The sequence below is a fragment of the Chaetodon auriga genome, chromosome 8 (genome assembly GCF_051107435.1).
Source record: "Chaetodon auriga isolate fChaAug3 chromosome 8, fChaAug3.hap1, whole genome shotgun sequence".
Classification (NCBI taxonomy): domain Eukaryota; kingdom Metazoa; phylum Chordata; class Actinopteri; order Chaetodontiformes; family Chaetodontidae; genus Chaetodon; species Chaetodon auriga.
In genome coordinates, this window is record NC_135081.1 from 24,782,502 (window position 1) to 24,794,980 (window position 12,479).

General features: G+C 44.5%; 1 protein-coding gene across 7 annotated transcripts in view; it reads left to right on the top strand.

Moving 5' to 3' along the window:
• Positions 1-12,479, top strand: part of cadm4 (cell adhesion molecule 4) — a 147,209-nt gene that overhangs the window by 118,195 nt on the left and 16,535 nt on the right. For all 7 annotated transcript variants that reach the window (XM_076736831.1, XM_076736835.1, XM_076736833.1 and 4 more), the window contains exons 3-5: positions 5,884-6,171; positions 9,270-9,431; positions 11,139-11,229. In XM_076736831.1, coding sequence (XP_076592946.1) covers positions 5,884-6,171; positions 9,270-9,431; positions 11,139-11,229 — 541 coding nt within the window. The remainder of the gene's footprint in view (positions 1-5,883; positions 6,172-9,269; positions 9,432-11,138; positions 11,230-12,479) is intronic.

Below are 12,479 nucleotides of genomic sequence, written 5' to 3' on the forward strand. Positions count from 1 at the left end.
AAACAGAGCTGAAATGATGCAAAGTAAAAGTTAGCTCAAACAGTTTGTGAGTGCAGCCAATCAGAAACCTCAAATCCCCTTGAAAAAAGCACTTGCACACCGCTCAGCAGAGCGTGGCACTGTGCAAACTCTTCAACGGTATCTTTTACATGTACGCCCCTGATCTGATCCTCTCAGTTCACTGCATGGTCAGCTCATTCAGTCTCCCTGAGAGGCTGCTCCAGAAACTGTTTTGATTAGTTATGATTGTGGGAATGATTGTTCTGCTGTTGTAATTGTGCGACAGGTGTTCATTTTCACAGCTTGATTTAGACTCTCAGAGTCTGTTTGTTCAGCTAACTTCACTCAAGCTGCTCGAGCTGCATGCTGAGTTCCAGAGTAGCTTATGGGACAGCCTTACACAATATATTATTTTAATCTCAATCTGCTACTGTTACTCAGGCCATATTTCTGACCTGTCACTCAAGCGTCGACTCAGATCAGTTTCAGTATTGATGAACACACAGTAGGATTTGTCAATGCACACAAAAATATGTATCTCTGTATATACATGTAAAACAGATCCACACATAAAAAATAAGGTTCACAAATATTTCCTGTAAATAGATGTAGTAGAAATACACAAATATGTGTATGTAAAAGTATTTGTGAGTTTGTTGTTAGATTTATATACAGACTGTTGAACCTGCACTGACAGACTTCACTGCTTCTGTGTGGGTTTCTGAGCCTCCAGTGATGTGACTCCATTCACCAAGTAATTTATTCTCAACAGGGAATTACCTGTAGCCAATCAGATCGCCCCTTCCATTTAAGCCAATCATGTACCTGCAGATTTTAGGACATCATTTAATGTGGTTACGTAGTTTACATCTGCCCAGTCTGCAATCGTGAATGAGAACAAAAGGTCAGAATGAACGTCGAACAGCTGCCTGAAGGTCAGCCTCAGCACGCCGTCTGCTCTCCACAGGTAAGCGATAACTCTCTTACGTATGTGGCATTTAACAGTGGCGTTAGCTAACAAGTTAGCTACATAATGCCGATAGATAAAATGGGATTAGCCATTAGCTAACTAGCTAACACATTCATAACTCAAACATGTTTAATGATCCACGACAGGAGAGTTAATACTTACCTGTGGAGGGCGGCCACTGAACCCAGTGGCTACGTGATTACACACCCTCAATTATACCCTTACATGACTGGCTGAAACGGAGGGAGTCATCTGATTGGCTGCAGCTAAAAGTTAATTTGTGACTGGAGACACGTCACTGGAGTCTCAATAAAGCCACATCCCAAATGCAGTCAAGGTCACACATGACAAGCAGTTTGTAAATGTTAGTTCAACATTTTCTTTGTTTTTCATTTATGTAGAACAGCATCTATTTTTGCATGCATTGAAAGATGTTTTTGTGGAGAAAGTCATTCATATATCAATCCCAAAATACATTAGTGAATCCTTCTGTGCGCATTCATTAATAGGAGAGACTGATCTGACTCCAAATTCAAGAATCCTTGAATTCAGTTAAATTGAATGTAATTAAGATGAACTGAGTGGAGAGCATCAGACGGCCAAAATCTTAGTTCAAAACATTGCAGTTTTTTTGTCTGGAGGCTTTGATCTTGTGATAGATAAAGAACTCCTCAGCAGAAACCATCACGCAGGTCTCACATAAACCATAAAGTGACATTTCATGTTTGGAAGCTCGCCGTGATATTTTCGTCTGTGAAAGTCTGCACTTGAACACATTTTCTCATGTTCCTCATCAATACAACTTCTAGCACTTATAATTAGATTGATTCGACAATCAAGACTGACACGCTCCCCCCGAGAATGGTCTCTGTTGAAGGAGTCATCACTGAAGCTTTTCTGAACAGTCCGCCAAGATTAGACTGAAATACTGAAGACAAAAGAGCCACTTTCACTGTTCAGAAGTTCAGCACTTAAATACTTTTGTTCTACACACATTTCTTTAACTTGTTAGTCGCCTCGATCACGGAGCGGCCTTAATTGGGTAGTTGAGGTCACCGCTTTGGGAAACCTTACTTTCAACTCTCCCCCCAATTCCACCAGATCAGCGCTACCGGTGAGTTCGATTAAGTATTTAAACAGAGCCGCCCCGTCCGCTCTCCCATGAGACTTACACCCTTCAGAAAGCACGACGAAGCAATCAGAGCAGGGATGGAAGAAGGGGTGTGGAAGCTAGAGAGAAGAGAAGAAGACACAGAATAAAGAAAAGCGTGGGGGAGAGTGAGGCAAAGGGCAGAGGGTTATGAAAGACACAGCAACAGACAGAATTAGGAAAGGCGGCGTCAGGCGGTGGCGAAGAGACAGCGCTGGGACATGATCCAAAGGTTAGGCGAGGTATAAAGTATAGATGGCTTGCCGTAACTAATTTGGCTCCCGTAAGCACCGAAAAGCCTCGTTGGGGACATTTTCCGGGAGCGTAAATTACATCTCACTCTGGCTCCCTCTCCCTCCACGTTTGCTCCATCGCTCACTGTAGGGCTCTTCCATTTCTGCCTATTGCCCATCTGCCACCAGATATCAGACTAACAAAGTGAGGCCTTTCTCTGCCGAGCCATTCCGCACTAACTGCCCAAATAGAGCTGCTGCTGTAAGTGCTGTGAATTTCCCTGTTTTGCAAGTGAGCGACCAGTCAGGAGTGTGTTTTATGAGATTGTGGGGACTGATAGCTGTAATAGAGCAGTGAAACTAGCCAAATGGACCCTTTCTCCTCAGTGGTCCATATCTCTCTTTCTCTCCCTATTGCAAATGCTCCTCAGCATGCAAATGAGATAAGACAATAAAGGTGAACTTGGACTTGAACAGAAGTCTGACATTTAGTTGCCATTTAGTGCAGAGAGGGAAAAAAGATTTACCTATCTGTGGGGAATAGCTCTCTAACAATGCTCTGGCTGCCATGTGGTGGGGAGGGGAAATTTTGGGGGTGGGACGGAGATATTAGTGTGGTGTACTTCCAGGAAGAGTGGACTAACTCCAGCGCTCCAGGCCAGTCTCTCTCAGATCCCTGTGGATTTCTGTTTCTATCCACATTATTTTTCCCGCCTGCCGCATTAGCTAGCTATATTAGACTATTCCTCTCCTTCTGTCTTCCTCCTCCGCTCTCTCTCGCACACATGCACACTCAAAGCCAATATCTGTACTGTAGCGTAGTCTGTGTTGTGATGAATTATGCTGCGAGATGGCCGGTTGTTACATCAGGGAAGTGTCTGCTGTGAGCCAAAGCCAACACAAAGGAGCGCAGAGAGGGACCGAATAAAATAGAGATGGAGGGTGAGGGAGAGGTTTCACAGTCAAGTCGATACAAAGTGAGTCTCAAATGAGAATCTATGGACATCAAGCCACTGTCACCCACAGACTGTTATTAGCCTTATTTGTTATTATCAGCGTTTTTCTCGCCATTGATTCTCCTTTATCTTCAGTGACAAAAGAAAAATTGTTGCATGTTCACCTCTTCTCCTCCTCTCTGTCACTCTGCCTTCTTTTCTGTCTCCATTGTGCGTTATGTATTGTAGCTCATTGGTCCGAGCTCCGCGATTGGACGTACAATTAAGTGTTTAGAAAGCTGATGCGTTTCTACTCTACATTTTCAATCTTTGGTTATTTTCCGTGGCCTGAATTGCAGTGTTTACGCTGTTCACAATTGTATTATTTAGCCAGTCTCTCGCTGACTCAAAGGGCAGCACCACTCAATTTAATAGCTTTCCTGAAATAATTTTTGGTTGTGCAATAAGCTTTATTTGCATAGCACTTTTCAAAAGAGTTACCAAGCGCTTCAGAGCAAGTAAAACAATAATGATTAAAACCTAATAAGTTGAACAATAAAAATGCCAGACACTAATTAGAAATGGGCTTACAGAGGAATAAAGCAACCAGTTACAAAGAGAATGAATGAATACATTCTAGTTTAGGATAGTCCAATCAGTGCTTGGGAAAATGAACAACACTCTCCCTCAAAGCTGGAAATGAGAGAACCACGACATCTGTTATGTTGTATCAATGTGCAGCCTGGAGCCGCTCCATCAAGGCTGACTTTTCAGACTCTCTCTGAACTTTTTATATCAAACTGAGCTTTAGATTTAGCAGCACTATCAATTCCAGAGCAGAAAATCGCACGGGGTGCCGTCACAGCCGCTATTTCTCCCATGTTTTGTAATTTTTCCCCTGCAGAGCTGTCCATGGCAGTGACATCACAAATTAGAAGGCGGTGAAAGCTCTAGTCTTGCTCCAGACTGCGGAGAGATAGAGCTGACTGTTTGCTAATACAGAGCAAATTATCTGGGGGCTAAGGAATAACTGATACCAAAGCTGTAAATGTTACAATACTTAATTAAAACGTCCCTCGCCTTTCTGGTGCTGTTAGGTGTGTTTTCCAATTACTGCCTGCAAAAAGGCAAACTGTATTTCCAAAGGAAAACAGAAAAAGAATTGTGAAATATATTAGACATGGACAAGACATTAATTAACAAGCATATGCGGTGTTATTGATGCAAAGGGCCTGCATCCAGGGCTGGTATGCTTCAACTGCAGAGCCAAAGCACAATCACTTTCAGCCCTGCACCTCTTGACCTGTGCTTCCAATCTAACCTGCATCCTTATCGGCGAAAGTGAAAGCAATTGCTTCAACTGTCACTTCCTTTGCCTGTAAGTGGCAACATCAGTGTACCTACATCTACAGGTCTGAACTCCTATTACTTTACTTCCCTGTGGGTGGTGCAGGTCTGCACCATCCTGGCTCCAGACCTCTGAATCACTGGCTGCATGGAGGGTTTTTCCAGCTATCCAGCTAGGTCTAGTGTTCACTGACCGTGTTTCCCCAGCTGGGAAATGAACCAAGTCACGACTATGACACAGGGAAAATGCCAAAGTTAAGGCTTCTGAGAGGCCAGAGGAGCCTAGCGGTGGTAAATGAAAGGCCAGCGGGGTCTCTTCCTTATCCCTCTCTGAGGCAGCCCACTCTCCAGGCTGGCAGTTCACGTGCCCACCTTGGCAACCCACTGGAAAGGTAACAGACTTTGCTCAACACTAGCATCCTCAGTTGGTGATTTGAGCTTGCAAGCCCAAACAGGAGTCATTAAGAGAAAGAAATCTTACTGCTACCTCTTTCCACGTTGACTGAAAATGACTGCATCACTTACCATTGATTGGCTGTTACACAATACCACCCTTCCAGAAACAGAAAGCGGCTGATGTGAGAACAATGTCAGGCTGAATAATGAAGTGAAATGGCATTTCAGTCTTGATTATTTGCTCGGTGTGCTTGGGTATAAATAGTCTTCAACGACCAAACAGCTCGCCCTTGTGGAGAACCTGCAGCCTGCTAAACGTGAATAAGTAAGTTTGTGAGTGCAGTACAAGCCCCGCTCCCTGAGGTGCTTCTGAAAACTATTTCAAAATAAAGCAAGCAGAAGCCTGCCAGTAAAATGTGTTTAAATAAGTTCTTTAATGTGGTCTTTTTTTTGTGTGTGTGTGTGTGTGTGTGTGTGTGAGGTGTATTTCAAGCAGCTGAACACCATGACAAAAACAATTCTTAATGCTCTGTGTCTGTCTCTGCAGCATTAGAAAAAATGAGTCAATTACTGTGACCCAGAGTAAAGGAATTTTTGTTGTTGATTTCTCCCTTTATGTTCGCTTTCACTCTTTGTTTGTGTGAATACAGTACTTAGTATTTGAACTTGGTCTCACCTCGCACACAGTTTGTACTCACCTTCCCTCTCCTTGTCCTTCCCACTCTTCCTGTCGCTTCTTCTCCCCCATCCCGCTTTGTCTTCCTCTCTCCACCTCCCTCCTCCTCAACAACCCCACCCCACACTGCCTCACTTCCGCTCCATCTCCATCCCGTCATCTCCACCCGCCTCCAGCCCTGAAGGACGACCGTTTCCAGATGGTGCTCTTCACGCCACGGCTGGTGCGCATCACGTTGACCAACGTCAGCGTGTGGGACGAGGGCGGCTACTTCTGCCAGCTCTACACGGACGCCACGCACCACCAGGTGGCAACGCTGTCCGTTCTGGTGCCCCCGGAGACGCCCACGGTGGAGGTGAAGCAGGAGGCCGTGGAGGGCGGCGAGGTGGAGCTCACCTGCATGTCGCCGCGCAGCAAGCCGGCCGCCACCCTGCGCTGGATCCGTAACGGCCGCGAGATACCAGGTACCTGGACGTAGCTGACGTATGGGCTGATGGATGGTTGGGTGAGATAATTGAGGAAGCTAATGGGGGATTTTAGGTGGCTTAGGTGAAGTGGAATGGGTGGACAATATCAATGAACAAAAGAAGGATGAGCGGGCGGGTGATTGATAGGTTGGCAGAGGGAATGGCAGATGGAGCAGTTGATGAGAGCAGGCTAAGATGGATGGATGCATAAATGGGTGGAGAAAGTGAAGTTTTGGGCTGCGTTGCTGCCAAAATCTCTCCTCTCCTCATGTCTCCTCCCTGTGATCTTTGCAATATTTATAGGCGACGATCTAGTTTCAAATGATCAAACACACTTTGTAAGATGTGAACAGTAGTAACTTTTCTGTTCACACTCCTTCTTAGACGAGTCATAAGTTCACAGAGGACGTGCATGCGTCTACGTGTGTTGATCTGTGCTGAGAGGACACACATCAACAGCGAGTAGGAGAGAGATGTCATGGCTTTGCTTTCTAATATGTTCACCAGTCAAATTCTTTCCCTATCAGAACAGACACGCGTCGTCTCCCCCACTCGACGTGTCTCTCTGCCTTTGCTCTCTCTTGCAAGTTCGAATTCAAATTTGTTTTATTTTCACACAAGTGCCCCTTTACATGAATGCACAGATGCTGCGCACAGTCCAAACTCTCCACTTTTCTCCTCCACTTCTTTTTCAAATGCTCACAAAGGCAGACTTTACAATTCACCGTCATCTACTTCTTTGCTTGTGGTGAATCTATGAGCCATCCATCAGTCTGTTACCTTGATCTATCCTTCTTTCTAACTCGCTGCCTCCCTTGACTTCTCTCAGTTAAAGGGGCCCTTCACTCAATAATACATCTAAGACCTATCTTTTCTATTGCCTTCATTCTATTTGACCCCCGAGAAATCTTTCTTTTTTTTTTTCACTCAGCCATTAAATTAGCATTTGCGTCTAATCCTGTGTTTTAATTTGAATTCCTCAAAAAACCTTGGCCACGTTAACTCAAGCTCACGGCTATTTAGTTTTATTCAATTTATCGCCGGTTTTGCAGGCAGCATTGTTTAAAAGTACAAATCGCTGTCAAGTGCGTCACGTTATTGTGTTTCATGAACTCGGCGCCTTCAAATAACTGGTGCAGACCGGATGAAATAATGTGAGATAATCTGGTGTCAACAGTTTTTGGGACACGCGCTGAGCGATGCTTTGCCCTTTCAAACTTCATGTCAGCCGTCGTCTCTTTTACTTTCTATTTTGGTCTGACACTCAGCAGCTCTTTCATCCTCTCTCTTCCCTTTTACTCTGTCAGAATACGGCTGTCACCGTCATTCTGTCTCCGCCCGCTCTGTCCTTCCCCTCTACTCCTTCTCTTTCTTTTCATATAAACTCCCTTTATTTCTCTTCTTTAAATTTCACTGGTGACTAAGACGTGATGCTCCTCACCTCGTTTTTGTTATTGGTTGACTTTAAGAGGGCTGGACTTTTTCCGTCTCATCTCGTTTGCTCGCGTTTCTCTCTCCTCCCCTCTCCTCTCCTCCTGTTTTATCTCCTCTTGTCTGCTCTTTTTCCTCTCACCTGCCTTCCTCTCCTCGTTTCCTCTACTCGTTCTTCCTCTTCCCTGCACTTCTCTCCTCTTGTCCCCCCTTTTCTCCCATTTCCTCTCCTCTCTTCTTTTCTCCTCTTATGTTCCCTCTCCTCTTATCTCTTCTTTATTCCTACCCTCTCTTATTTCCACTCTCCTCTCCTTGTCCTGTTTCCTCCCCTCTTGTCTCCTCTCCTCACCTCTTTTCTCCTCTCTTGTTCCCTCCCCTCTCTTCCTCTCTTTTCCTGTCTCCTCTCCTCTTGTTTCCTCCCATCCTCTCCTGTTTCCTCACCTCTCGTCTTTTTTCCTCTTTCGTCCCCCTCTCCTCTCCCGTCCTCTCCTTTTATCTCTCCTTTATTCCTACCCTCTCCTGTTTCCACTCTCCTCCCTGTCTCCTGTTTTCTCTCATTTCCTCCTGTTTCCTCTCCTTCCTCTCTTCTCCTCCCCTCTGTTTTGGCCCAGAGTTAAATGAACTGTGACACTAAAGGTTAGAGGCAGATCCCAACAGATATGGGAAAGCACTCTTTAATTAAGACACTATCTTCTCACGGCTCCCTTATTCCTGCTCATCTGCAGCCGCCGCCGTCCTCTCTCACGCTTCGATTGGGCCTGCTTTCATTTGCTGGCCGGCAATAATTGAAAACTCAGCGCGATATAAGTAATATTGTTGTATTCTGCCTCAACAAGCACAAACTCCCAATACGTGACCGTGTCACCCCGGTGTTCCTCCTCCCTCCTTCTGTCTCCCCTCCTCTTCTCCTCTTGCATCTTTCTCCCACTCTGCATCTGGCTTGGCACTCTTATCGTCCTCTTTCATGTCTGGGCTTGTCTCGTCACAGCTCTTCTCGCTTCCCCCCCTCCATCATGCCCATTTTGCTGCCCTCTCTCTCTCTCTCTCTCTCTCTCTCTCTCTCTCTCTCTCCTCTCTCTGACTGTGAGTCCCTCTTTCCTTTGCCTTTCTTCTCTCACCCCGGTCCTTTGACTCTCCCCTCTCTCTCCATGTCTGGCTCAGTTAAAATCTCACTTCAGTTATGCATATTCTCTCTTTTATCCTTCTCTCCCCTCCGTCTCTCTCTCTCTCTTCCTTTCACTCATGCACACACACAAAATATTCAGTTGATTTACCATCTGCAAACAAACTGTTCTGCTGCTCATAATTACCATGAAATATAGATGCAAATTGCTTTCTCTTTTCTCCCTCTTATTCTGTCCTCCACCATCATGTCATCCGCCCCTCTGCAGGTACCTGGTGCCGCTGAAAGGAGCTCATTCACCAGCCACTAACTTCAGACTTCTTGCTTTCAGTCTGCTTGCCTCTTCTATCCACTGCTGCGTTCTCCTCAGTCTCCCCCTCCCTCCCTCTGCTCTCCCTGTCTCTTTCCCTCTCCCACCATAGGTGTGATGTCTCAGCAGGGAAAAAGGAAGAGCGGGCATGTTTTGCCTGTTAACTTGTTCCTTGGCCACCCCACCTGTCCTCTTTCCTTCCATCGTCTCATCCCCTCTGTCTCTCTCCAGGTGTGGTTTCCCAGCAGGACAACGGGAAGACGTTCAGCGTGTCCAGCACCATCCGGATCCCAGTAGAGAGGAAAGACAACGGGGCGGCGCTGAGCTGCGAGGCGTTCCACCCAGCGCTGGGCGGCCAGAAGAGGATTCGACACTACCGCCTGGATGTGTATTGTAAGTCCCTCCTTCAAGCAGTGTGTTGCACTTTATATCCGAGCATTTTCTATCCATCTTGGAAACAAATGAAGTAACATAATGTTCATCGCCAAATATTTCAAAAATACAAATTATTCCATCTGTATTGCTGTCACTTAAGTTGTTACTTCAGTGCTATTTATTACAGAGTTTTGCTTTAATGCCAGCCATAATTTTGTCAGGGCAGCAGCCTCATTTTTCAAATGGTGGATATCTCATTTTAGAATGAAACTCATTTATACAACAGTCCAGGATTTTAACAGAGTGATACTCAGAGCTGCCCTATATGAGACCTACTCTCATTAAAACCTAATACATACAAATCTTGTCATGCAGGGACCTGGCAGAAACCTGTGGCCAGGTTAGGGGCCTGTAGTTTAAGGAACTAACCAGCATCGGCTGAGAAAACCTGGGTCACATCAGCATGTGCAATGATCCCAGTCCTGTTCTGGGATTGATGTACCTTTGCTGGCCTATTTGCACAAGTTAGCGTGTTCTGACATCTTTGCACAGTCTGCACGTGTCCATTCCAGGCAGACGACAGCAAACAGTAAAACCACTGCAGGAGGTTTAAATTTATAATTGGCTTAAGTCTAATATTCACTCAGGGCAACGAGCTCAGACACAAGCATATTTTTATTTTAAGATGAATTCTCAATATTTTCACAAATCTGTAGATGGTTCAGTGGGATTAGTCTTGAAAATGTCAGACAGCTATAATCTATATCCTTTTTGGAAAAGTCTGAAATTAATCATTTAATAACTATGAAATGTAAATCCATTTTTTTTTTTTTTTTGCCTCTAATCCTATCAAACAAGTTAAGTTTGCTCCTACTGCTTTAGTTTAGACATTTCTATCTTTTGTTTTTTGAAGTGTGGAAAAACAAAACTGACACTGTCTTACAATCCGGTATGATTGCTATTTAATAATGATATTGATATGTATTAGTTTGCAAATCCCTTTTTTTTTTTAAAGTTAATAATAATGTCTGAAACATGTCAAAAAGTAGAGAAAAGTACATGCAATTCTTTTTCTCATCCAGTGTTACTGTGATCGTACTGAACAAGTTACTCCACGTTCTCCCCTCATATTAATATTCCTGATGGTTCAGTATGATTCCTATCCTGCAATCTATCAATAATTTCAGAAAATCAAACACTCCAGAGGTATTTATCGTTATTACAGCTGGTAATATTATTCATGTGCAGCGAGTGCTTGTGCATCAGTCTTTGGTACACTTCATTTGCCACGTGTACACTAATGTTTGTTAATGGATCAGAGTGATTCATATTCAAGGGTTCTGTCAGTCTGTGTGCTGGTGCTTCCTCCAGCCGCACAACTGGTAATAATGACCAACTGTCAGTGTGGATCTGGCTTCCTATTGTTCTATGACTGAAGTAAGTGCAGCACGGCAGCTGCCGGAGCGGTGGGCCGCTTATGATAACAGGTGTCTCAACCATAGGATTGTCGGCTGGTTGCCTAGGAAACAGATGTTAAAGACCCTTCCTCCTCTTTCTCACTGTTCCCTTGTTCCTCCTCTTTGCTCCCTCGCCGTCTCTCTCTCTCTCTCTCTCTCTCTCTCTCTCTCTCATCCCTGGTTTTTGTTGCTGCCCTCTCTGATTGTTGCTTCATTTTGATCATTTTGTTTTCTGTTGTGCCTGTCGTCTCTTTCTCTCCCCCCACAGTTGCACCCACAGTGAGAATCGTTCCTCCTTCTGGCATTTTGCGAGAGGGCGACTCGCTCAGCCTCACCTGCTCCGTCACTGGGAACCCTCTGTAAGTCTGCGTGTGTCTGTGCATGTGTGTTGGTGTGATCTGCCTTCAATAAATGCCATGTGTGGCCTGTTTTTACATGTAACATAATGACACAAACCTTCCATACATGCACGCATACGTACACTGACCAGTTGATGCTGCGCTGTCATTGGTCATTGCGGTACAGGTAGCAATGAAAAGCCCATGGAGAAACCTCACTGCACTGAACACTCGATCCCTGTCGTCCTTTAAAATGTGAATGCCGGGCTTTTTTGCTATTTTATTTGAGATCATGGCTTAAAGAGATATGATGACTTCATAAAGTTATTTGAAAAATAAATTGAGTCACACACGCTTCACCTTCCACAAGATATGAAACCAGGACATGTACCAGCTGGCACAAAGCGCTGCTCGTGAGGCTTTGTCGGGGCTGTCATAGCAGTGTGTTTATGCATTTTCTCTCACTCCATTATGAATTCCTGACAAAATATTCAGAAAGTATAAAAGGTTTGTCTCAACAAAGCGTTTGCGCTTAAAAAGCTGCAATGAGTCTTGACAAATCGGCTTAAGGACACACAGAAAGCATTTGATTGACGACAACACGCAGGAGGTTGCCAAGTTCAACAGCAACCTCCTCACAAACACAAAATTTCATGAAATGGTAATATGGGGCAGCAAGTATACACATTAAAAATGTTTTGGGAAATTGTTTGAAGCTGCTATGAGAATGACATTTAGGTCATAGCATCACCAAGCAGCGGGTAGCTGCAGGTAGCAGCTCAAGCATACAGGGCTCTACTTTCATTCTGGTAATCTGTTTGGAGGGTAAAATTGTTGCTGGATTTACACGTTCACTTCACACACTTACTCTAAGGACTGTTCTTTAAAGTGTAGAATCGGGTTAAACTCAGTGACCTGGAATGATTGCGACAGTTGGAGCCAAAGGTCTTCATCACTGTGACCGCAGACTGCAGAGTCGTGTTAGTTAAACTGATGGGGTTGAGGAGTATCTGGTTTCTGTGGATTGTCTTACAGCAGTTTTCAAACATTGAATATGTGAAAACAAAACTAATAATAGTGCAAAGTAACTGCATCAAATTAGTTTGGATGATTTTAAACTGATTTTAGAGTCTGAACACACAGATGAACACAGACACAGCAGTGTCTACCAAAGGGTTGTTTGTCTGAGGTTTGATTTATGGGCTTTTGAGATGAATCAGATAGGTGATCTGTGACAAAGACAGCTTCACTATATATGCTGTTTATTTTCA